General features: G+C 35.5%; 1 protein-coding gene across 6 annotated transcripts in view; it reads right to left on the bottom strand.

Moving 5' to 3' along the window:
- CNTRL (centriolin) overlaps positions 1-27,176 on the bottom strand; it is a 95,446-nt gene that overhangs the window by 62,581 nt on the left and 5,689 nt on the right. For 5 of the 6 annotated variants that reach the window (XR_011972094.1, XR_011972095.1, XM_072631782.1 and 2 more), the window contains exons 2-11: positions 26,010-26,257; positions 22,689-22,816; positions 21,617-21,747; positions 20,254-20,395; positions 13,979-14,165; positions 12,948-13,141; positions 8,259-8,378; positions 7,499-7,724; positions 3,977-4,086; positions 2,403-2,597 (exon numbers count right to left, since the gene is read on the bottom strand). Coding sequence is in view for 4 of the 6 variants with exons in the window: in XM_072631782.1 (XP_072487883.1) it covers positions 2,403-2,597; positions 3,977-4,086; positions 7,499-7,724; positions 8,259-8,378; positions 12,948-13,141; positions 13,979-14,165; positions 20,254-20,395; positions 21,617-21,747; positions 22,689-22,816; positions 26,010-26,226 (1,650 nt within the window). In the remaining 2 variants the exon portion in view is untranslated. Of the gene's footprint in view, positions 1-2,398; positions 2,598-3,976; positions 4,087-7,498; positions 7,725-8,258; positions 8,379-12,947; positions 13,142-13,978; positions 14,166-20,253; positions 20,396-21,616; positions 21,748-22,688; positions 22,817-26,009; positions 26,258-27,176 lie in introns of those variants that run through there. The other variant, XM_072631784.1, reaches the window with a different exon arrangement.

Below are 27,176 nucleotides of genomic sequence, written 5' to 3'. Positions count from 1 at the left end.
GTATTTTCCAATTGCATCTTTTTCTTTTTTAAAAAAGCAGAATTCTGAATCCTGTTAAAAACCTGGCCAGATTGTGACCGAACTTTAAAATGATTGATCTCTTTAGGCCTTATTAAGAAACCATGCGTATTTATATAGTACTTTACGTATGGGACTAGTGACAGAGCAAGCCTGACACCAAAGACCAGCTCAGTTAAAATGAAAACGTTCCTTATCAGGTTGGATTCAGGGCGACAAAATTTTTTATTTTGCTATTTTATTCTGTACTTAAACATGAAATAGCAGAACACAAAAAGAGGACTGTATGTGAAACTATGAATTTCTTATTTCATACTGTTTAACTTAAGGGAAAAAACCTATTTACATATATATATATGTAATAAATCCCACACTTTCAAAACTTTCCTGCTTGTCTATGCTTCCTTCTGAACTTCCTTTTGTTCTCTTCTGTGAATTTTTAAAATGTTTCAGTAGTCCTCTTTTTCAATGGGGGTGGGATATCATTATTGCTAACTTTTCTTTTCCTCCCCTAAGTTCTCCTCCCCACTTCCAGTCAAAAACACAGAGAGAGGAAAAAAACAAACCTTCAAGACACATAAATCCATAACAAATCTATACAGTGATCTTGTCCAAAAAATATATGTCCCTTTTACCTCTCTGTCAGAGGGATTATAAAATATATAAAGTCCTCTAGAGACATGATTGTCACTGAGCTTATGCTAGAACTCCAAGTATAGTGCTCATTCCACCCTTTCATGGAATGCCATCATTTAACTGAATTTTGACATTTTAGACTTTGGAACTGATCTGTACTTGTTTGAACAAAAGCAAAGAGGCCTCAAGGGCTAATCTGGTTTATAGGCACCATCCCCACTTAACACAGGCCTGTTTAACAGTTGCACTGAAACTTAAGTACACCATTCTAATAATGACGATTCCTTTTAGTAGGCTCAAATTTACCACATTTAGACTTTTTTGTTCTCTATAAAATCTAGCATTTATTCAGATCCCAGAAAATGATTATCTTTAGTACAGTCATTTAGGTCACATTTATTAAGTACCTATTGTGTACACAACACTGTAGTAGATAACGGAGGAGATTCAACATTTACATATTATATATAATCTATATATTTAAATATAGTTATACAGCATATAGATATATCTATGTATTCTATAATATATCTGTATTTAAATATGATACCAGTGGTAGATTAAGCCTGATACCTAAAGACCAGCTTAATTAAGTATGAAAATGCTCTTCATCAAGCTGGATCCAGGGAGACAAAATTTTTCCTAACCACAACTCTCCCCCCTTTTTATTTTGCTGTTTTATTCTAAACTTAAACATGAAAATAAATAAATGAACATTTCCACATACACTGAAGAACACAAAAAGAGAACTGTATGTGAAATTGTGAATTTCTATTTCATACTCCTTGCCTTAAAAATATGCATTATATATATATAATAAATTTCACATTTCACTTTCAAAACTTTCCTGCTTGTCTATGCTTCCTTCTGAACTTCCTTTTGTTCTCTTCTGTGAATTTTTAAAATGTTTCAGTAGTCCTCTTTTTTTATTTCGGGGGGCTCACTATTGCTAACTTCTCTTACCCAAGTATATAACTGTTTCCCCCACATATAGATGTATCTATAAACTTAAATATATACATTATATAGATATATACACAGTCCATAATATTACATGAAAAACATGATAGAGAGGTACAATGTACTCCATGAGGTCTGAAGGGGAAGGCTGAGATTTACACTGGGAGGTCAGAGGAGGATTCATGGAGAAGTTGGTATCTGAGTTAGTTTTTAAAGGATGGTTGCATAAGACCTTAAAACACTGACTGTTAGAATTTGGAACTTTAGAGCTGTGAAGGAGCCTCAGAGATCATAAGGTCCTTCTGTCCTCTCTGCTATTTCAATTCTACCCTCTTACCTCATAGAGAAGAGGATGGAAGAGAAAGAAAAAGGAGGGAAAATGAAAGGGAGATTTGGAGGAGATCTCAAGTATTAGGCTCAATTACAAAAACATAACATTTACAATAGAGGAGACCTTAGAACACAGAATGTCAGGAAAGGAATATTAGATTGCAGAATATTAGAACACAGAAAACAGAAAGTAGAGCCAAAAGGGCCCATAGAAACCATGTGATCCAACTCTAATTTTCTAGCTATGCAAATCAAGATCCAGAGTGGTTACTGTTGTGGACTGTAATGGTTAAATCTATTATGCACTAAATTTGTTCCTTCTTATACCCTGAGCACCCACATCCACAAATGATGAAAAGTTAAACTCTATAAGCAAACTTAAGAGTTTACTCTAAAAGTAAAATAGCTATATTTGAGTTGCCATCAAGTATTGTTAATAAAGTCATTAACTTACGTACATGTCTTGGGTCTTTGGGATCTAGATTATCTATGGCACTTTCTGCATCCTTTATTTCCATCCTTTTTTTTGTTATTTCTGTATTCTGCTTCTCCTTCTGCAATTCTAGATTCATTGATTCCTGACGTAACTGATTTAAGAGCTGAATCTTACCACTTAACTGTTTAAGGAGAACTCCTTTTTCTGTTTCAGAAATCTAAAAAACAAATGTGCACAAAAGCAAATGAAAAAACCCACATGTTCAGCTAAGCATGAGAAAACAAAGACTTACAATTTATAGCAGTGAATTTTGTAATGTAAAAAAAAATGTTGGAAATTTTACTAAAGAGCGAAGGTAGAGAATTTTTAGCCATAAGGCCAGATTCAGTCTCCTGGTGCAACCTTTCTGCCTCTGTTTACACAACACAAAATGTACTGGGATTGTGATAATACTTCAAATACACACAGAGTAAGACAACCATTTTCTTTCTCACCACACCAAAGCTCAGAAAAGCTAGATGCTCCATTTAAAGCAGGCTACATGAAGCAAAAGAGCATCTATGCACTCAAAGAAGACACTTGGTGACATTTTACCTGAAATACAAATTCACTCCAGCAATCTTCTACTACTGGGAATTCATATTGGCTACAGCACTTTAAAGTATACAAAGAATTTCCCTCACAACAGGCCTGTGAAGTAGTATAACAAATATTATTATCCCTCATTTTATAGACAAGGAAATAGCTAGTGAATGTTGGGAGCCAAGTTTGGAATGCAGAGTTTCTTGTGTCACCATGTCTAGCAGTCTTTAGTGAGGAGAGTTTGGCTTTAAAAAAGGAAGAAGAGGTTTGAACAATGGTTGAAGCATTGAAAAGAGTGTTATGAAAAAGAACAGAGAAGACTGAAACACTTTTTGTTTGCTTCAAAACTATTCAGTATTAAGGTTTCTATATTATGCATCCAATTTTCATTGTTCACAACAGAGCCAAGATTAGGGGTAAGCAAGTAAAGAAACTGAGAGAGCACAACAAGGAATGGTTTTTAATATTATTTATTATAAAAATACATTTCTCATGTCATAAAATTCTATTCTTCCTGTTCTGTGGGTATTTATTTAGTGACAAACCAACTTCCAGGTGTTCAAAATAATACACATAGATGGCTATCACACACATGGTACCATCTTCAAGGTACACAAATACTTTGTTTGGTTTGGGTGACTTTTTATCTTCTAGTGAAAAAAACTTCCTTCTGTTCTATCCTCATACCAGACACTATTTGAAACATTATCATGGATCCTTTATATGAGCCCTCAGAATACTACTTATGCTATTGTTATGGAGATATTACACAAGGAATCATTCCCCCCAATCCATTACCACCAGGAGCTAATTATCATCCATATATAAAAATATATCCATACATAGTCCTCATCGCCCAGAGGACTACACTTAGAGAAATCTGAAGTTAGATTTTTTTTTAAGGAAGGCAAATACAAAACAAATTCTATTCTACTTATCTATACTCATATCTCTTTAGGGTGGTGCTCTTTTTATTTATTTTTCTTTTTGCATTTTTGTTTGGCTCTTACATACTTTTTTCAACCTTATGGCTTCTTCCAGTTGTTTTAATTCTTCTGTTGCTTTTAAAATGTTTTGCTCAGCCTCGGCCATTTCATTATGCAGTTCTTTCAATTGGGCTTGGGCTACAAAGGAAGCAAAGAAAAAATGGAGCATGTGTGCTATGAAATACTGTTCCTTTGCAACTTAACTCCCTCTTTCTCTCTACTAAATTCTTGTTCAGGTAGAAAATATTTAGCTGAAAAACAGATTAGAAACAAAAGTAACTTTCCATCTTGCTCTAGGAACTCAGGATCACATAACTAGAAGGACCATTAGAGAAAATTATGGAGCCTGATTCCCTTGTTTTACAGCGGAGCAAAGAGAGACTCAGAGAAAGCTTCCCAAAGTCCCACAACTAATTGCCAGAGACAGGTGTAAACCCTACTAATAATGATTCATATTTACATAGCACTTTAGAATTTATAAAGACTTTTCTCTATAATGACCCTGTAATATAGGCAGTACAAGTGTCATCAGTTCCACTTTACAGAAAAGGAAACTGAGGCTAGAACAATTAAGTAACTTGCTCAGGGTTGCACAGCTAACTAACTATTGGGATCAAGACATGAGCTCAGTTCTCCTGATTTTTTCCACTATATCATATCTTGACCTTTCTCAGCAACAGATTGGGGTCTGGGGTCTATCCCATCTAATAAGGAAGGAGAAAAAAATAAATCCCTTCAGGTGTCCATAAATAGCTTTTCACCACTGGTCAATAGGCCACCCTACCTAGATCGGTACCACTGAACACAGCGCTACCTGTTCCCAATGTGGGAGGCAATAATTAAATTCATATCTTAATTGGGCCCTAGCTCCCCTTGCTACTGGGATATATGTGATACACTTCTATTCAGTAGCTAGGTACTTACTATTTCTTGCTCCTCTCCAGAGCCGAATTTTACCTAAGATTAAAGAAAACCACTTTGGTCTACTACTGTTCCTTGTTTCCTCCTTCCTATCCACTTATATCTTTGCTATCTTATTCTGCCTTCTTCTTCCATAGTGCCTTCTGGGACTACCACTCTATTGTTAACAAGTATCATTTTGGGGTTTTTTGGGGGGTTTTCAGAGGAAAATTATTATTTTTGAACATATTATCAAGAGTGGAAAAGAAAAAAAAGAACTTAGAAAAGAACTGAATACATAATATACAAAAAGTAATTACAAAACAAAATCAGCAAACTCCCCCAAATCAATAAAACAAAATGAATTCAGTCAATATTTGTTTTTTTTGAAAATAGCAATTAAATTGATGTCATCAGCACAGGGATAGTGCTAGAGATTGGATCTGTGATCTCACTGTGATCTCACATAGAACTCTCACTTGAGGAAATTCCCTTAACTAATGCAGGTTGTCATCTTCTCTACAACTTAAATTTCTTGGAAAATTCCCTAGAACACTAACTGAGTGACTTGCTCAGTGACACATGGCCACTATGTATCAAAAGGTAGGATTTGAATCCAGGCATTCCTAGCTTTGAGGCCACATCTCTATACACTAAGCCAAAGCATCCCTTTATGTTAAACCAATTCCGTATGAGCACAGAAATGCAGCTTTCCCCAGAAGATAGTATATCCCTAGACACTCTTCTCCAGTACTGGATGTATCTTGTTCCACGCTCTACAACCCTATGGGACAGAAAGAACAGGAACATTCTTTGCTTTTCACTATTCTCTTCAAACCTTTGCTGCTATCAGTCAGTAACCTCTCCTTCCTTAAGCTTCATGCCATCCAGATACATTATACTATGCAGACCCTTATGGGAATTATCTGTTGGACCCAAGGTCATTTTCCCTCATTTTTCAAGGAGTTAAGTAGCTAGCATAAGCATTTTATATGGAATCTACTGTATATCAGTGCACTAAGCCCTAGAAAATATGGAAAGATAGGTATGTACAGTCCTAGTTAACGCAGAAATAAACATTTGATGAGACAACCTATACAAAAATATCAATAAAATGAAAGTGAATAGTATAGGCGAAAACTAAGAGATTTGTAATATACTGAGGTCAAGGAGAGCAGTAGTGATCACTAACTGGGTCATTGCTTATTAGAATGGGAATGGTCATTACTTACACAGATTGGAGACAGATTATGGAAAATTTCTTAAAGAAGTAAGAATTTGAGTAGGACCTGAAAGAATGGGTAGCATTTCAATAGACCATGATGATAAGGGAAGTACTCTAGGCATAAGGAATGGTGTAAACCAGACATGTCAAACACACAGCACCCACAACACTCCCAAGTGAAACTGGAACCATATTAAAATGTAACTGGGAAATATTTAACAAATAAATAAAAATATAATAAAACAGATAATGTTACTATGCAGTTTTTTAAGTCAATATATAGCCTGTAGGGATCCTTATGTTTGATTTAGTAACCCCTGTTTCTATCTGTTTGATACCACTAGCATAAGTAAAAGCACAGGGATGTTACTCAGAGGACTGATTCTCACTGATATTCCCAAGTTCTCATGTAGAAGAACCCTACTACAACACCAGTTTGGGAGAATAAAGATAACCTAAAGAGAGGGAGACAATTATGCCCATCATTTTGATGATTTTATCTCTAGTAACATAATCAACTCTTTGAAAAAGGAAAGGATTTTGTAATGAGGCCTGCACACTATATCTAAAGTACTAATATCTTTAAATCCCCCATACTTTCAACACAACACAAATACATTTGTTTTCTCCTTAATTTGCCCAGCAGACCACCAGATAAATTTTCCTAAAGCACAGCTCCGATTTTGCCACCCCTCCCCTCAAAATCTTCACTGGCTACAAGATAAAATAAAATCTCTTTATCCTGGTACCAAAGGCCTCAACTGAACTTTCTAGCTATCTCACAGTATTTGCCCTCTCTACACTCTAGTCAAGCGTGACTAATGGCTGTTCTCCAAACATGTCCCTCACTCTCTTCCACCTTACAGCATTTGTTTATGACATTCTATATGACTGGAATATACTCCCACATCTCTAACTAATGAAATTCTGCTTATTCTCCAATACCAAGTCAAATTCTACCTCTTCCAAGAAGACTTTTTTGATTTTCCCAGCTACAGTTGACTTTGCCTTCCTCTGATCCTTTACAGCATTCTCCCTAGACGGCATATCATTTATATGAGTGTTATATACTGGAATATAAAACCTGGGGGGTGGGGAGGAGAGAAGTTATGATCTATGGAAATGAAGGGAAGAACAAAAATCCATAGAGGATGTAGAGTACTATTTATGAATATCTCACCCGATCTATTAGATTATAAACTTACTGATGGCAGAAACAGTATTTTATTTATCTGTGTCATCTCTACTGCCTAGCATATTTTCCTGCATGTAGCAATCACTTAATTTTTTGTACTTGTTTGCTGAATGAGTAAATGAAAGCAAAGAATCAATGTTTAGTTGATTAAAGAATTAGTAAACAAAATAAAATTATATTGAATTACCTTTTTGTGTTTTTAAAGGGCAGGAGTTAAAACATAGATTTACCTGCTTTTATTTTGTTTTCTTTATCTTTTAGGTGTAAATCCATTGTTTCAGAATGTTTCACTGAGACCTGTTCATTTACAAGCTCTTCTTTATAAAGCCCAATTTTTTGAATCTGTATTGGCTGGGCATTATCACCAATATAACCTTCAGTGGTGTACATATTTCTTTTATATCTGGATTTACCAATATAAGGACTTTCATCTGGGACGTGATAAATGTCATCAAACTGCAAAAGTAAATTGAACATATTATGCAATATGTGATTTCATAGAGAAATTCAAATCAGTCAAACATCATTTTATTAATAGGCTAAAGAGAATAGTAACATTCTATGAATTTGTAAAATTCACAAATTGAATTTTAAAAATTTACAAAAATACAAAATATTAGCACTGGCAGGAATTGGTAAGATATCACAGCACTTATTGGAAATGGAAGAGCTCTTGGAACATAAAATTTTAAAATACAGAACAGAATTTTAAAGATGAAAGGGACTTTAGAACATGAATATCAGCGATGAACAGGCTCTTAAAATACAGAATGTTAGAACTAGAAGGGACTTTAGAGATCATCAAGTTCAACTTCTATTTAAGGCCTGGTAAATTTATCATTTTATAGGTGAGGGACCTGAGGCCTAAAGAAGTTTAATGACTCACTCAAGATGAGAAATTAGAATAATGTTGAATAAAAATATTTGTATCATGGTTTAATACACATTTGATTGATTCACAGAAACATAAAAAGTTGCTAAATTACTTACCTCTGGTGGATAATAATTTAGTGGCTCAAACTTGGCATCAATTTTATAAAAAGCCAGTTCTTGTTCTAGTTCATACTGTTTTTGGCAAGCACGAGTGAGTTCCATCGTCTTCTGTTTTAACTATTATCCCAATTTTGGTATAGAATAAAACACAGAATCAAATAAATTAGCAACCAGCTCCAATGGTTTTTTTCATAAAAGCAAGTAATGGGAGTAAACACACACACACTAAAAGATCATAACAATTAATACTAAATTGTCAACAAATAAGAAAATAAGAATATACCAAATCTACCATTTCATAACAGATTACATATAAAAGATCTTGGGAATGGTGATACATTTTAATCTTAAAATGGAATGTTTATTAATATGCTGCACTGATTTCTACAATCATTAACATTTCACTTAGCCAAACACTAAAAAATTCTATCCACTATTTCTTAAAAAATGGCTAACCAGGTAATTATATACTGATTCTCATTTCTCTCTGATAAAAAACATAAATGTATAGGATTAAATAATTTTTATTTTCTTTAATTTTCATTAAAGGCAGTGATATGATTAAAAAAAGGAATTTGATCCTATTTCTATTGGTTTACAGCTAGTGATAGCTTAGATATTAAGCATTAAGAATTTAGTCTTAGCAAGACATGGATTATAATGTTAGCTCACAATTTTATAAATGTTGGTAGTTTACAAATAGTTTCCTTACAACAGCCCTATGAAGTGATGAGGAAAAGTATCTGTCTCCCTACAAATGATGAAAGTGAGGGACTATTACACATTTCTTCACTCTTACAGTAAGTGGTGGAACCAATACTCAAAATTCAGGTTTCCTGATTCAAATCTAATAATCTTACCATTATACCATGTTTCCTGGTGTGAGCTCACTGAACAGGAAGTAATGTCACATTGATTCATGACAGTTTTGTGAAGTATTTCCATTGTATTTTGAGATGTTTTAGCTATTTGAATAGATTCCAAAGATCTAGTATGTGCTTTGGGGGCTCATTTTTGAAGGAAGTCAGATACCAAAAACGACAAACATGCTTGGAAAGTCTAAAAGCTATTTTTAAAAATAATAATACATGCGTATTCACACACAAGTCCCAAAAATAGAACTACAGAAAACGCTGGAAATAAAAAGTCCAATGATATGTGATATGCAAAATAACATGAAGTCATATGTAATATAGAATACAGTCATCTCTTGATTATCTATAGCAGTGAGGCTTTACATTAATTATCTCATTTGATCCTTATGATTCCAACCTTCTGTGAAGTGTATCCAGAGAAGAAAAATGACTTGACAAAAGTCATACAAATATCTTAGATAACATAGCCACAGATAAACCAGAAGAGAGTTGTGACACTCTCCTTTACCAGATAAACCAATGAGATATCTGTTGCGCGGTAATGGAATCACAAGAAAGTTAATGCTGAGAATGAGACTGAGGCTGGTGAGAAAAGCTCAGGACAAGAAAAAGAGGATTTTTAAAGCTAAGTTGGAGTAAATAGAAGAGTCAAAGGAGGAATGGGAAGATGATTACAAATGAAGGGAGAAAGGAGAATAGCTAAGCATTTGCTTCTGTTTTCTTTCCCAAGGATGAGCTTGGGAGACTAGAAAGGGCAGGGAAAAAATGCTAATACAGTGTTAACACCAGAGATAAGTAGGGAGATAGCAAGAAAACACCTGGCTGCCTTGGAAGAGTTCAAGTCTTCAAGCCCAAAGAAATGACATCTTAGGGAGCTGGAAAAACTGGCAAATGTTGTCACTGAGCTGTGAAAAGTGATCTTTGAAAAGTCATGGAGAATGAGAGAGGTGCACAGAATTTGAGAAGGGTAAATATTAACAAAATGAGATTTGCAAATTATAAGCCAGTGAGTTGGAATTTAATTCCTGGCAAAACTCTAGAATACAGAAACTGAGATTACCTTCAACTTACCCTATGTATCTCTCAGATGTAGCTAGTCATTCACATGGTGTTCCACTCACTAGAATGTGATCTCCTTGAGTGTAGAGACTGTTTTTTGCCTTTATTTGTATCTAAGCACTGAGCACAGTGTCTGGAAGGACAGTGGCTTCCCTGCCTTCCTGTAAGTCCCAACTAAAAGCCAGTCTTCTATAGGAACTCAAGTTCCTTCTCTCTGTTAATTATTTCTGATGTATCCTAACTATAGACTGTTTCTATAAATTTATTTGTTATCTTCTCCATTAGATTGTGAGCTTTTTGATAGCAGGGACTGTCTTTTGCCACTTTGTGTATCCCTAGAACTTAGCACAGTGCCTGGCACACAGTATATGTTCATTAAGTGTTTACTGATTAAGTGAAGTGCTAAAACTTGTTGATTCAACTTAAAGACATAGCTGGTGAACATCTAGAAAAAAAGCATCACATTCATCAATAACAGGTAGTTTTAGACTACCATCATTTCTTTTTGGATGGGGCTGCTAGATGTGAGATCAGGGTAGTGCTGTATATAATTTGCTTGAATTTGACAAAAGTATTTTTGTGGAAAACATGGAACTATGTGGACTAGGTAACAGTAGTTAGTCTGGGAAATGGTTGAAGGGCCAAACCCAGACAAAGGCATTCATGGTACAATGTCAAGTTGGAAGGACATTTCTAGTAGAGCCCCAGTAATTGGTGTTCATACCTGTGCCATTTAACATTTTTATACCTATGGCATAGATGGTGCACTTACTACATTTGTAGATGACACCACACTGATTTGAAAAGCTCTTCTTTTGAAGACTATGAAGGGCATAGCTATGCCCTTTTTCCAAGAGTAGTGACATGCTAAGCTCATAAAGCTAACAATAAAAATTCTTTTGGCCCTCGTTATGTGTGCTGTTTTCACTATACCATACTGACAGGTATAAAGAGAAAAGAGAACAACATAACCTAAAAATTGGCTGAAGTAAATTATCAGCTCCTAGAATAATCATGAGTTGACTGTATTGAATATGTTGAAGTAGATCAAATTAACTCCCTCATATCTCCCTCTTAACCCAGTATCATGGGAATTAAGAGGTGAAGGGAACCTTAGAGATCATTAAGTCCAACTCTTTCATTTTACAGATAAGACTGTAGAGAGAAGTTAAGTGATTTACCCATTGTCACATAGGGAATAAAACAGCAGTGTGAGAATTTGAACCTAGGTGTTTTGGCTACAAGTACAGAGCTTTTTCTACCATGCCATGTTATTTCAAAGCACATATTCTTTTCAAAACATGTAAACAATCCCCCAAAAAGCAGGCAAGCAGAATGTAACATGTAAGCAAGTGATTTAATATCAATTATCATGCAAAAAAATTCCATGTAGTAGCATTTCAACCAAGAGAGACTACCTGTAATGAGGAAGATAGAATCAGTAGAAAATGATCTGCCAGAAACCAAGATACCAGCTAAAGGAACAAAGAATTAAACAGTTATGTTATAAAAATTTATGAGTCGAAAGTGTTCTTAGAGATCACTGAATAAAATTCCCTCATTTTACAGATGAGAAAACTGAGGCCCAGAAAGGCAAGTGGCTTATCCAAGGTCATTATATCCTGTTAACACTAATTATTTCCAAACAAAATTCATGTGAAGGAATCAGACAAATATTGTGACAATCTGACAAATAAACTAGGAAGATACCAGGTTTCTTCATTGTGCTCTGCTCACTTCCCCAAAGTCAATTCTTCCCTGTAGCTTAGTCCAAAGCCCTAATGAAAAGCTTGTTTCTCAAGTGGATTAATGCAGTAAAGGCAGAAGAGACCAAAAGGAGATGGGTAAGTGTTTGTGTTTCACATGACTTCCCTATTCAGATGTAGGCTGAATGCAAAGGAAAAATAATCATGATGATGATGATGACAGTTACCATTTATATAGTGCTTACTGTGAGCCAGGCACCATCCCAAGCTATTTACAATTATTATCTCACTTGATCCTCACAACCACCCAGGATGTTGGGTGCTATTATTATCCCCATTTTATAGATGAGGACACTGACTCAAATGAAAGTTAAGTAACTTGTCCAGGGTCACATACCTAGTATGTGTCTAAGACCGGATCTGAACTCTAATATTCCTGACTCCAGGCCCAGTGCTCTATCTACTGTACCATCTAGCTGCCCTAGTAACTAGATGCTTATCCCATCCTTTAAGATTTAGTTTAAATGCCAACCCCTACAAGAAGTCTGCCCTATTCCTCAAGTTAGAAGTGATCTTTGCTGCCTCCATACTCACATCATTCTGTCCTTTCACTCTCTCACATAATCTGTTATATCTAATGGCCGTTGAATAGTTGTTGCACGTTTTCATATGTATTACAACCCTTCAGTTAGACTATAAGTTCACGATAGGAGGATGCTGTCTTCACTGGCTCTGTGTTCCCCATCTGTGGCTTCCTTAGCACAGTTCAAGTACAAACTTCATTAATATCTGCTCTGTGAATGAATGTGGTATCTTTACTACAGCTTCATCCATGGCAGGTAGTAAAGATCTAAGGTCCATGACTTCATGACAAATGATACAAAAGCCAAACATTCTTACTGAAAACATCATACAACATGAGGAGTCTAACATTAAGATATACCTGAAAATGGCCAAAGGGCGACAGCCTAGGCCCTATTACAGAGGCCCAAGACACAGAAAGAGAGCACACTAGACATGACGAAGAAGGGTCAGAGGCCACATACCAATTCATTCTTGGTGCTGAGGTCACTCTGAAGTTCCTTGTAGCTATGTTTGTGCTGGGCAGCCTCCTCTTTCAAAGACTGATTTATTTTGTTCTGCTTTTTCATTTCTTCCAAGAATTGGACCTGTTTGTTCTTTAGCTCTTCTGCTTCTTCTGTCTTCTTTTCCAAGTCTCTTTCTAGTCGTTCTATCTCCTCTGCCAATAAAAATAAAACTGTCATTCCCATTTCTCCCTGATCTTCTTGAGGGGAAGCATGATGCAGTGGGAAAAGTCCTGGACCTAAAGTTTGAAGATCAGCATTCTATGTAATGTGACTGTGCCACTTATTAGCAACATGGCTTGAGCAGATCTCCCCTCTCAGAGACCACGTTTACCCTGCTGTAAAATAGGCAGAGTAACCATGCTAACTGTCCTAACAGAGGGTATAGAAGGAAACACTGGGGAACTTCAAAGCCCTTCTGAAATATGAGCTATTATTATTATTATTATTAACATGACAATGATGACCACCTATGTCTTAAAGACATACGTAAAAGGATATTTTAAAATGTGGTAATAATTCTATTAAAAATTTACCCTATGTAGTGTTCTGAAAGACTAGCTTTACAATGCAACAATAATAAGCACAATCTCATTTATTTTTAGTTTTACAGCTCTAAAGCACTCTAAAGTACACCTAAAGCACTCTGTTCATATTCATTATCTCATCTGATCCTAACAAAGTCACTGTGAAGTGAGTAGCATAAGGATAGGCTACAAAAGATTCTGAAGGGCAGAGTGATGTGTTTGCCCAAGGTCATACATATAGCTAAGTAAGTGGCAGAGGCAAGCACTGATCTTTTGATTGCAAATCTAGTACCATTTTTCTTTTAACACATCATAGAAGCCTCCAAACATGCTACTATTTTCATGCTACTATTTTTCAAATTATTTATTATTAGGAAACTCATAATAAAATATGTTCTTTGAAAAGTGCTTTCCGAATTTTTTTCAGAAACTTAAGACTTTGACTTAGAAATTCTGTCACCTTACCTAAATCAAATCTATCAAAAGATTCCTGCCTGTCCCGACTTGTCACTGGCTGATCTTCCAAACTTTCCAGGGATCTGAGGTGGAAAATGGTATATAGGTGGTAATGAGGAAGCTCTACTACTGGATTGCCTTCCAGAACCAGAGAAGTTAAATCATTGAGTGACTTCAACTTGCTTACTTCCTGGAGCTGAAAAAAGACACATAATTATTAGAGTTCTATGAAAAACTTAGATAAAATGCGACATAAAAGGAACTATTTCTTCACATAGCAGGGACTTATCAAATTCTTTACCTCCAGGAAACCAAACCTAAGAGAAATTAAGTAACTTTGTAAGATCACAAAATTAATTAATCACAAGGCCAATACTTGAATCACAGGCTCCTGATTTGTAGGCCAACATTTTTCTCAATTACCTAGTTTGGGCCTCGGTTCCCATATTTGTAAGACAAGGAGAATGACTTAGATGATACCCAAAGTCCCTTTCAGTTATAACACTTTATATTCTCTCAGTTCTAAATTTTGATGTACTATTAAAGGGAAACTTTGTGAATATTTAGAAAGGGAAAATGTGATCTTGATGAAGGTATGCTTCTTTTTACTGAACAGATGATGGGCTAACCTCATTTTTTAAAAACAGCCATTAAATTAGAAAAAGCAAAAGAATGATATACCTAGATTTTTAGCAAAGCATTTGACAAATGCTGTCTTTTGTGCTGTCCCTTTGAATAAGATGGGGAAAGGTATCTTCAGGTACAGGCTATCTTCAGGTACAGGGTAGCACCAGGCCTGTAGTCAGGAAGTGCTAATTTCAAATCCAGCCTCAAACGCTTAGTAGCCCTGGGCAAGTCACTTAGCCACTGTCTGCCTTAGTTTCCTCAACTATAAAATGAGGATAATAATAGCACCTACCTCTCAGGGCTGTTATGAGGATCAAATGAGATAATATTTGCAAAGTATTAGTATTACGGTACCTGGCACACAGTAAGTGCTATGTAAATGTTAGCTATAAATTCTTTCCAACTTTGTAATTGTGTTATTGTTATATTTTATGTTCTGACATTCTGTGTTCCAAAGTCTCTGCCAGTCCTAACATTCTATGTTCTAAGCGTCCTTAGACATCGAATACTTGGATATTTTATGATTCAGTATAGAAACAGCTTTAGTATATTAGAAAGAGAATGGCCTAGGAGTGAGGAGATTGAACTTTTAGTGTTAGCTCCAACACAAATTGTGTCATCTGGAATACGTTACACATGTTCTCTGTGTCTGTTTTCCCACTTGCAAAACAGGAATAATGATCCCTGCCCAATACTTCTGTCACAGGAGACTTAGGAGGATCAAATAAGATAATGGATGTGACAGTATTCTGAAAAAGCATAATGTGCCAGAAAAGATAACATCTTTATAAAAAGTAAACAATAAGAACAGAGAATGATATCATTTGCTAAGAAACAGAACATTTATTATAACATTTTTCTAAAAGTTTCATCACTGTTTCTATATATAACTAACAATAACCAGTAAGAAGAGCTGAAAAGAGAAATTCCACTAAAATAACTATAGAATCTACAAAATTCTTGGGATTGTATCTTTCAAGATTCACCTAGAACTATGTGAATCTAACTATAAAACTCTTTATAGAAATAAAAGATCTAAATAACTAAAGAAGCAGGGTAGGTTAAACAAATAGAATAAAAATTACAATACTACTTAAATTAATCTATTGATTAAATGATGTACCAAACTCACAAAATAATACTTTATAGACTAGGGAAAAAAACCCAAAATTTGTGTGGAGAAACAAAAGGTCAAAAATCTCAAAAGTAATAACGAAAAAAGTGTGAAGGAGTCTTTTCATAACAGATCTCAAACTGTACTACAAAGTAATAATTAAGAAAATGATCTGATACTACTTAAAAAAGATGCCAACTTATTTCTCAAATATATAGAAAACTGGGTCAAATTTATAAAATAAAGAGCCATTCCCCAGTTGATAAATGGTCAAAAGATATAAACTGGTAGTTTTCAGATGAAATAATCAAACCTACTGATAGTCATATGAAAAAAATGTTCTACATCATCATTCATTGGAGAAATGAAAATTAAAACAATTCTAAGGTATCAACTCATACCTTTTGGATTGACTAATATGACAGAAAAGGAAAATGACAAATGTTGGAGTGAAGTGATTCAACCACTTTGGGAAGCAATTTGGAACTCTGCCCAAAGGGCAGTAAGACTATGCATACCCTTTGACCCAGTAATATCACTACAAGGTCTGTATCCCAAAGAAACAACAACAACAAAAATAGGAAAAGAGCTTATATGTACACAAATATTTACAGCAGCTCTTTCAGTGATGGCAGAGAATTAGAAATTAAGAGGGAAGCCCATCAACTGCAGAATGCCTGAACAACCTGCAGTATGTTAAGAGTGATGGAATACTATTATACTACAGGAAACGACAAGCAGGTGTCTTCAGAAAAACCTGGAAAGACTTAGGTGAACTGATGCAAAATGAAATGAGCAGAAACAGGAGAATATTATACACACAGTTAACAGCAATATTATACAATGATCAACTGTGAATGACTTAGTTATTCTCAGTAATAAAATGATTTAAGATAATTATGAAGGACATGATAAAAAATGCTACTCTTTCCCAAGAAAGAACTGATGGAGTCTGAATGATGACTGAGGCATACTTTTTTTTTCACTTTCTTTCTTTTTTTGTCTGTGTTTTCTTTCACAACATAACTAATATGGAAAATATGTTTTGCATGACTACATATACACAGCCTATATTAGACTGCTTGCCTTCTCAACAGGGGGGAGGAAAGGGAGAGAATTTGGAACTCAAAATTTTATAAAGACAAATGTTAAAAATTGTTTTACATGTAATGGGGAAAAAATAAATATTAAATAAATATATTTAAAAGAAAAAAAAGAAAAGCCAATCAATGAAACAGATTAGACAGGCAACATTCAGAAGCAAACAAACACAGTAGCATTAAATGTTTGATAAACTCAAAGTCCCTGGATGTTGGGGTAAGGACTTACTATCTGACAAAAATTGCTCAGAAAAACTAAAAAGCAGTCTGGCAGAAATTAAGTATGGACCAATATCTCATGCCATATACCAAGATAAACCCCAAACAGATACATGATTTAGATATAAAAAGTCACATCATAAACAAATTAATGGATCAAAGCAGAAATTACCCTTCAGATTTATGAAATGGTTCATGATTAAACAACTGATAGGATCATACAAGATAAAATGAATATCTTTGATTACATAAAATCTAAGTTTCACACAAACAAATCTAACATAGTAAAAATTAGAGAGGAAGTAGGTAACTAAACAAATCCTTTGCAATAAATTTTTCTGATAAAAGTCTCATTTACAAGATACACAAGGAACCATTCAAATTTGTAGGACTAAGAGCCATTTCCCACTAGCTAAATGGTCAGAGGTTATGAACAGATTCTCTGAAGGTGAAATTTAAACTGTCAACAATTATTTAAAAATTCTCTAAATAATATTAAAGAAATGCATACTTAAAACAACTTTGAGGTTCTATCTCATACCTATTAGACTGGTAAAGAAAAAAAACAAAGAGGAAAAAATAAATGTTAGAGGGGCTGTGGGAAAACAGGTATATGAGTGCATAGCTAGAAGAGCTATCAACTGGTTTGACCTTCCTGGAAAATAATTTGGAACTATGCCCAGAAAGTAATCAAACTGTACATGGCCTTTGACTCAACTGTACCACTACCAGGCCTATACCTCAAAGAAATCCAAGAAAGAAGAAAAGGCTCTCTATATACAAAAAATATTTTCAAAGTAACCCAAAACTGGAAACTAAGGGGGTGTCCTATTGAGGAATGGCTAAACAACTATGGCATATGAATGTAACAAAATACAATTATGCCATAAGAAATGATAAAATGGACAATTTCAGAAGAAAGTAGGAAGACTTTTATGAACTAACCTGGAATGGATTGAGAACTGGTAGAATAATTTATACTTTACATTAATTACATTACATTAATTTAAACTGACACATAACATTATAAAAAAAAACAGCTTTGAAATATTTTACAACTCTGATCAATGAGGTGATAATAAGTTCAAAAGAATGAAATTGTCACCACCCTAGACATCCTGAACCCTTATTATAGTTACTCCTACAGAGCAGGTGTCCAAAGAATTTTCTCTCCCAGTTAATCTTTCCCCAAGTACCCAATCTGCAACAGGGGAGCCAAAAGAAAACATGTAACTAGTATCTCAGATGTTGTGCTTATTCCTTTACCCTCAGATGGGGGGGGGAATGCCAAGAAATATGGTAGAAAGTTGGAGACAGAGAGGTGGGTCTCTTCAGTGATAGTGACTCAAGGACAGGCAATACCATGTGAATAATGAAAGGAGAGGAGATTACAGATTAGCCACCTAGCCCCAAATATCAGGGATAAATAAGGAATAAGGGGAAGATGGGAATGGGGATGCATGGGCCTTGTCTTTAATCTCTTTTTCTGCTTCTGACTCCCTACAAACTAGAGCAAGTTGTCATCATCTGCCTCCTGCTCTTTCTCTTGACAGTTGCTGTCTGGATTTACCTGATTATCATAGCTCATATTATCAGGAGGAGGACTATAATATTCCAGGGGACAACATGACAAAACTAGAATAAACTAGTGAAACTGATTGAGGAAGTTGATTCAGGTGGGAACCTCATAGTACGCAAGGTATGCTACCCAGCCCCAGGAACATCTGATGGACTGATCTAAGGTTTTCTATTTAACTTCACTCAGGGAGCCTAATGAAACTGCATTTCTCAACAAGGACTGTTTCCTGGTGCAACGGCTAGGCCATTTAGCATACACAAGGGCCCTCTAAATCCCTACTGCATTGTCCCATTCAGGGTCCCTAGGGACAACTTTCCGTGGGGTATTTGAGACACTAGGTTCCATTGATTTGTCAATGTTTTCCTACACTGAATAGGGGCTTAAGAGGTAGAACATATTATCAAGAGCCACTATAGCCCTTATGTAGTCAATGAAATGGGAAAGGCCAAAGGTGCTCAGGAAAGAAATTTTAATTCCCTGGCACTGATGGTTTTAGACAAATGCACTCCTTTATATCAGCACTTCTTAAACTGTGGGTTACAACCCCATATAGGTCACGACCTACAGTTTAAGAAGTGCAGATAGAGGTCATGAGTGGAAAAAGTTTAAGAAGCCCTGCTCTAAATCATCTGCTAGTCAGTGAAGGAGGCATCTGTGCCCTAGTCAACATTCCTATTGATTTTTGGTAAATACAGGGGAGAAGCAGAATGATTCCTGAAGATGACTGGGAAAGAGATCACCTAGTTCTTAATGGCTCAGATACAACCATGGGATTTGTTCTCCTGGTCCAGGTGCTTTAGGAAGGTGACTCAGAGGCCTTCTACAATCAATGGCCCTAATTCTCATCTTAAACGTCATAAAATTAATCTATTAGTCCACGTGTCCTCACCTATATCCAATAAACACTACCTCAGCCCGCTGCTGGCCTAATGCTTCCTGGATGGTAAAGCTTATGTTGAGATGGCCCAGGAGAGGAGGACAATGCCTGGCTTCTGTCACACAATAGCAGTATGCTTAAAGCTTAACAGTACTCAGTTCTTGTTAGAACTTGCTACTGAACCACTTCCACAAGTTTGCTAATGCAGCACAGTCATAATTCCATCTTCCTCATTCTGAATAGGTCTTCCTGGTTAATCTCTAGAGACCCACTCCTTCTACTACTCGTCCATGTTCCCTGACCCCATCAAAGTACTGGTAATGTGTCAGCTGCCACAGAAAGTCTTTTGTCTGAAAGCTCTACGTACCAGGCTGCTAGCAGTTCTGTGCCTTTGACCATGGACTGCACTGCTCCTATAGACTACTACCCTGCATATGTCCTGTAGGGGCAAGAAAGGACAGATGCAACTCTATTCCTGATTGAAATGCTGTTCATCTGCCCAAACACAGGAAGCTATGATGTGCTTGGCTCTATCAACAATCCATTCTGATCCATCTTGTTTGGCTGCAGGCTATTAACCTGCACTCAGCCCTAAATGTGAATGACAGTAAAAAACAATGTTTCAAATTTCAACTATGAAATGTTTATGTTTCAATTTTTGAGATAATACAGCACTGTTAGGCAAAAACAAACAAGCCACCACCACGACCATCATCAAATACAAAAACAAGGGCTGGTACTAATTCAAATCAATTTCAAGTTACTTACTGAAGATATTTTGTTGCCTTTCAGATTGAGGACCCTCAAGGATCTTAACTTCTTCCCAAACCACAGAGGAATATGATCAATTTCGTTCCCTGCAAGATTCAGCTTTTGAAGATTCTGCATATGTTCTAGGCCTTCAATTTTCCTGGAAATGAAGGTTAAATTAGACAAGATAAAAATAAGTAATATTATTCAGCAACTATATGACATTATTATATGAGCAAAATTCCTTGACCTCCATTTGGGTGACTCATAGAATCATAGAATGTTGGAATTGAAAGGGATCTTAGAGATAATCTAATCTAACTCCCTCATTTTACACATGAGAAAACTGAGGCTCAGAGGGTTTTAATGACTTGTCCAGAGTTCTACATTTATTTAGCCCAAGAGCTGGGACTTGAACTCAGGTCTCTTGTCATTTCAAATAAGATGAACTGAGAAACAAAGAATACATAGCATATTAGCTGAAACCAAGTTGTTGACACTTACCTGTCACATTCTGTTTACCTAGTTAAGTCATCATTCTATTTATCATATTTAAGAGGGACACTGATAATCAATCTAGCTCACATCCCCAAGGGGCAGATAACATAATAACAAGATACAAGCAAACTGGAATGACTCCAAAGGAGAACAATCAAGTTGAGAAAAGGAAAAAACCATGTCAAAGAAGGAGTGACTGAAGAACTGGGAAGATTTAGTTTGGGATTAGAGGGGAAGAGAGGGACTTACATGTGCTTAGGGACTGTGCTAAGCAGTTTTCAAACATTACCTCATTTAGAGGTGTTGAAGTAGAAAGAGTGTTGGATTTGAAGTCACAAGACTGAGTTCAATTGCTGGCTCTTCTACCTTAGCACCTTTGTGACCTAGGACAAGTCACTCTACCTCTCTGGGCATCAATATCTCATCTTGTAAAATGGGAGTAGGAGACGGACTAGGTAGCCTCTAAGGTCCCTTCCATATCTAAATCTATGATCCTAATTGCTAGAAGTCTGAGAGAGTCATATTTAGTCAATAATAAAGAAATACTCCTTAAGAATTAGAGCTATCTAGCAATAAAATGGATTGGCTTATGAGGCATTAAGCACTACACCACTGGAAGTATTCAGATAGAGGTTAGATGATCACTTCTCAGGGTGACCTTTAATTAAGTTCTATTCTAATTCCGAAATTCTATGATCTGTGTTGGGACAGATTCCATTATTGACCTGGGTATAAATTTCTTTTTTTCTTAATATCAATGGACCCTTTCAGATAACCTGAATAGCTCTAATATAGATACTGTACCACTCTACTAAAATAAACTGATTTGCATTAATAGGTGCTGATAATTATTGGTTGAAATGATGTTTTTAAATCTGCTTACCTGATTTTGTTATATGATAAATTCAGTTCACGTAATTTTAAATGCTTATCTAATTTCTCAATCTTCCCAATTAGATTATAGCTGAGATTCAGTACTTCAAGTTTGTTACACTTTTCCAGGTTTTCTATGTACTAGATGAGAACAAATTAATTACTACATTACATAAACAAATATTCTGATGTTACACAAAAACTACCTTAAATAATTCTTGGCAAAAAAATGATATTCTAAATAAAAAAGTGCAATGAAAAATTACAAAAAGTATTATGGCCTGCAATCTGTAACCATGGAAAAAATAAGTAATATTTTTGGAAGAAGCAATGGATCCTTGATTTCTAGAACTAGTCCTTACCATTAACTGGTATTGGTATTTGACCTTGGAGTGTCAATTTAACAACCTCTCTAGAGTCTGACTTTCTTCATGTGAAAAATGAGGCTAGATCACTAAGATACCTTCCAATCTAATGATTTTAACTTTTAAGAGATCCCAAGAAACAACATTTGTACTTCTCCACAGTGCTTTGTTTGTGGGAGGCAGTCAAGAAATATTCAACAAATTTACATTTCAAGTTTCATAATTTTTATAAGATCACTTTGAAATATTTTATAATGTATCACTGTATAATTTTTTAAATTTTCTTCTGCAATTTATTCAAATTTTACTGAATCTAGAGAGTCAGTAATGTTTAGGATAATCAGTTAATGAAAAGTAAAATCCCACTTGAACAGATGTGCAGAAGCAACCAAGGAGTCTCACATTAGGAGCTATATATTAACTTCTCTCATAGAATTCCCACAAGCAACAATGAATGGCTTTCTGAATTTCTGTAGAAATATGAATTGGCAGTTTGACAAAGTTAAAGGAGCAATGGACTAGGCGTCAGAACCCCTTGGTTTGAGTCCTGGCTCCCCCATTTACTGGGTGATCTTGTAAGCTACTATTATATTTTCTTGAATATGATGCAATCTATTTGAGAAGGCAAACTTCCCTGCACCCAAAAAAAAAAACCACACAACTATATTTCAAATGTAATGACTCGATATCTAAAAGTAGCAATTGTTGGTAACATACCTTAAATTTCTTGCCACCATACTTTGAAAGGGAAAGATTCAAAGATTTCACTAATGTTAAATTTTCTTGTTTGCTAAGCTTTTTAATAAGGGCCTCTGTAATATACCTTACTCCAGGAGTAGTATCATCTGAAATGAAAGTAAACAAATCATCTGCAGCAGAGAAAGAGATGATGGAACATTAAAAAATGTAATATTCTCAAATAATGCAATTAAACTTGGATAATCAAAAAAGTTGTGATACACAGCTAAATGAAACATTTCAGAGACATGTAAATAAGTTTCTATCATAAATTACAGAAATGCTTTTACAAACCTTTAAAAAGTACACCTAGATGTACTAAAAGGAAACACTAAGTATAAAACTACCATTTCTCTCCCTAAACATTTGTTTCAGCTACAATGACTGAATTTTGTCCATATATATGTATATACATATACATACATACTCCATTAAGCAAAATAATAATAAAAATACTCCAATTACATATTACAATCAGAGTTGGGAAGGGAGGTGGAGGGAAATGGGAAACTGGGGAAGGAGAAGACAGATATATCCTCAATGTTTACAAAAGTTATGAGAACAGTTGATAGCTTACATTTTTATGGTGCTTATTGTATGAAAAACTCTATACATATAACTATCCTATTTGATCCAGCAAATGCTGTTCTTTAAAAAGAATTTCATATTTTTAAAAGGGGTAAGTACTGACAGAAAATACACAGACATACACAGACACACAGACACAGACACAGACACACACACACCTACCTCGAAAGCAAGAACTATAAGAGCAGATATATATTTTCCTCCTTTTCAGTAGGGGCACAAACTTAAATTCCTACTCTGGTTGGTGGAGAATACTACATCACACTTTAAATCTTATGAAATACTTAATATCTCATGAAAAAAGATCTTTCTCATTTCATTTTACATGGCACATTTTCTATTTCATGAAAAAAAGGTCTACTTTCATCAACTAACATTCACCATCTTGTATCATTTTAGTATAGTGCTGCAACACCATTAAAGCCTTGTTATATTTCACAACAAGCACAATAGGGCATATTACTTCTTGACCTGCCCTGTGGAGAAGACATTTAGCAATGGGTCAATTCCATTCTGTGGCTCCAAAATTTCTTAGTTCTACATTACAAATCCAAGCATGCCACTCTTGTTTTATGTAAAGTAAAATGCATTTTCTTCTAAATGGGGAAGGATGGATATCACTTTTTAAATTCTAATAACATTAGAAAAATTTTAATGTACTATCTGTCAGTGTCAACGAGACTGGAGCTAAAAAAAGATTTATTAAAGAATTTTCTCAGTTTTTTAAGCTATGATAAAATTCTTTGGTGAATAATGACTGATGATTATGATTTCAGGTACAGAAAAATAATAATACATCTTCTTAAACATATTCCACCAGAAAAGTACATTTACTTAATCAAATGTACTTCCTAAATTAAAATGTACTTTATTAAATTAAATGTACTTTTTTTGTTCAATATGTTTAAGAAAATTTATCATTTAAATTATCATTAAAATTAATTACTAAGTAGAAGGTCTTGCTTAAGCACAACAAAAGGCCTCACTCTGAATGTGGACCAGTCTGTAGTTTGAAAAGGGCAAATATACTCTCTTCTACAATGATAAAAGATTTGGAGTAAAGAGATGCTCAGGCAACCTTCTGCCATAAGAAATGGAAGCTATATCCTGGTAGCAACTCCCTCATTGTCACTATCTGAGAAGTAGCTTCACCCTGACCAGATACCACTTCCTGTCAAATGTCACAACTAAATTGCTAACAGACAAAAAGTACAATTAACATTAGAGGAGACTAGAGGAGAAAGGGACATGACGATACAGAATAGCAGTGCAGGAAAGGAGCCTAGAGATCTAGTCCCACAGATCTATACCATATATCTAGCCCTAGTATCTCCTTTGAATCTTGGTGCACATCTTCTGTTGCCTACTAGACATTTCAAACCGGATGTCCTGGAGACATCTCAAATTCAAAACGTCCAAAACTGAGCTCATTATCTTTTCCCCAAACCCTCTCTTCTTCCAAACTTGCCTATTTGTGTTGAAGGTACCACAACCTTTCAGTCTCCTACATTCATAATCTTAATTTCTTATTCTCTCTCACCCCACATATTCAATAGTTGCCAAATCTCACCCTTTCTACCTCCACATCTCTTACATCCAACTCTGGCTCTCTTTTTACACAGATACTACCTTAGTTCAGGCTCTCAACACTTCTTGTCTAGATTACAGAAACAATCTTTTATTTGCACTCCCTGACTCACATTCCTCATCATTCCAATCCATTTTACAATTTTCTGTCAAAGTAATTTCCGTTAAGCACAGATCTGACCACATCACTCCCCTACTCAACTTCAGCGGCTTCCTATTAATTGCCTCTAGACTTACATAAACATCTCTGGTTATCTTTGAAAGCCCTTCCCAACCTGGTTCCAACTTATCTTTCCAGCTTCAATGGACATTACTCCCCTTCCTGAGCTCTGTAATCTGACCAAACTGGCCTTCTCTCTGCTTCTCATCCATAATACTCCATCTCCAGTCTCTGTCTTTATAATAGATATCCTCCATGCCCAGAGTATATCCCCTCTTAACCTCCCTGAAGAAAGAAGGGATTCTATGAGATGGAGGTGAAGTCACAAAAAGAGTCAGTGATCAAGCCAGGACCAGAACCCAGGTCTTTTCAACCACCACCACCACTATTTATTAAGTAGCTAATATGTACCTGACCCCATATTAAGCGGTGGGAATATAAAGAAAAACAACCTTCTGTCCCCTTAAGAAGCTTATATGCCATTGGAGAGATAAGTATAGGATAGAGAAAATTGTAGATAGATAGAACACTAACCTATGAATATCAGCAAATGCTTCATGGAGTGACAGAGTAAGAGAAACTTCATGGAATAAAATAAATGTGAACTGAGCTTTAAAGTACAACAAGGATTCTGAGAAGTGCAAATGAGTAAAGGATGCATCTATGCATTGGGAACAGTTTATATGACTGTAGTATGCAGATATGAGTCTCCCAGTTCAGTAGTATTTCTACCACAACACTAGTTTGTGTGTACACAGATTTCTCTATTAGACCACAATATATATAATTCAACAAACGTTTCTTAAGGACTTCCTATGAGCAAAGTCTTGTGAGAGGTACATGGTAAATGCATAACACAGGTGCAGAGTGCTATGAAATTTGGAGGAAGGAAAGAAGATACACAGATATAGTTTAATATCATCATTACTTAAAATACCACCTGACTGCATGTTAATAAAGAGTACCTTTATCATCTTGGTAGTCAAGAGACAAATCACTTTCTCCCATGATGTCATTTTGCTCAAACCACTTTCCTCTAGTATGAAAAGTAGGAGTCTCAAGTCTGGTATAAGGTGAAAGTGACCTAGATCTCGTACTGGACAAGTGAGATTCTGGACTAGGTGAGCGAGACGGTGCCATTTTTGTTCTTGGTGGTGATTCTTGACAGGAACCTTTCTTCATTGCAAGAATATAGTCAATACTCCAGCCAAAGCTGAAAAAAATTTCAGGGTATTTAATGCAATATAAATGTGCACACCAAAAATATCCATTTACAGACAGTTCTTGTTTTACCTAGATTCACATTTCATAAATTTGAATTTAAAGAAAGCTGCATTCCAAAAGAATATCTATGTTAACTTTACCATTTACTGTGCTCCCTCTTTCTCCCTCTCTCTCCACTCCTGCCTTTCACTTAGGTGTCCAGCAGCCTCCCATATACTCTTACCAAAAACAAACAAACAAAAAAAACCCCAAAAGACTATGCTCCAAGTGAAAACAGAAGAATGGAAACTCAGAGAGACTACCACAGTTGCTGGATGGGGGGAGGACCTTGACCTGAGATCTCTGGGTGCTGAGAACAAGTTCTTTGCCCCACAATGTGTGTCATGCACATGCCCCATGAGTGTGTGTCCCCACTTGAGTACCATCTGTTTGCCCCTAACCCCCATGTGTTCTTCCTCTTGCTCTTGCTTTTCTGTTCCAGGCCCCCACAGGTCCTTGAACTATGCCAGTCTTCTCTCTCACTGGCACTCGGCTCCCTCCTCCATTGTCACATTTCTGCATTATGTAAAAAATGCTTTAAGGTCTGCAGGAACAGTTAACTTAAGTAACGCAAGAACTGTCTATATCTCTTAGGTGTACTATTCAAAAATCAAGTTTGAAGTTTCCAAAATATATAAGGAATGGCCATGCCTGTATTCTCAAACATGCTACCTTTCACAAACTATACTTTCTGGCATGCTTAAGATTTTAAAACTTCAGAGGGCTATCAAATGTAATATACCTTTAACCTTGTACATGTGCTCATATCAACATTTTACAGAAATGTAGATTTTATACAAAGGTAAGATATGACTATGAAATGTTAAAGCTAAAAGGGACCAAAGAACATGATTGTTGGAGCTGGAAGA

Source organism: Notamacropus eugenii, chromosome 1 (assembly GCF_028372415.1).
Source record: "Notamacropus eugenii isolate mMacEug1 chromosome 1, mMacEug1.pri_v2, whole genome shotgun sequence".
NCBI lineage: Eukaryota > Metazoa > Chordata > Mammalia > Diprotodontia > Macropodidae > Notamacropus > Notamacropus eugenii.
Note: the sequence above shows the minus strand (reverse complement) of the source record. Positions and strands in the feature narration are given on the sequence as shown.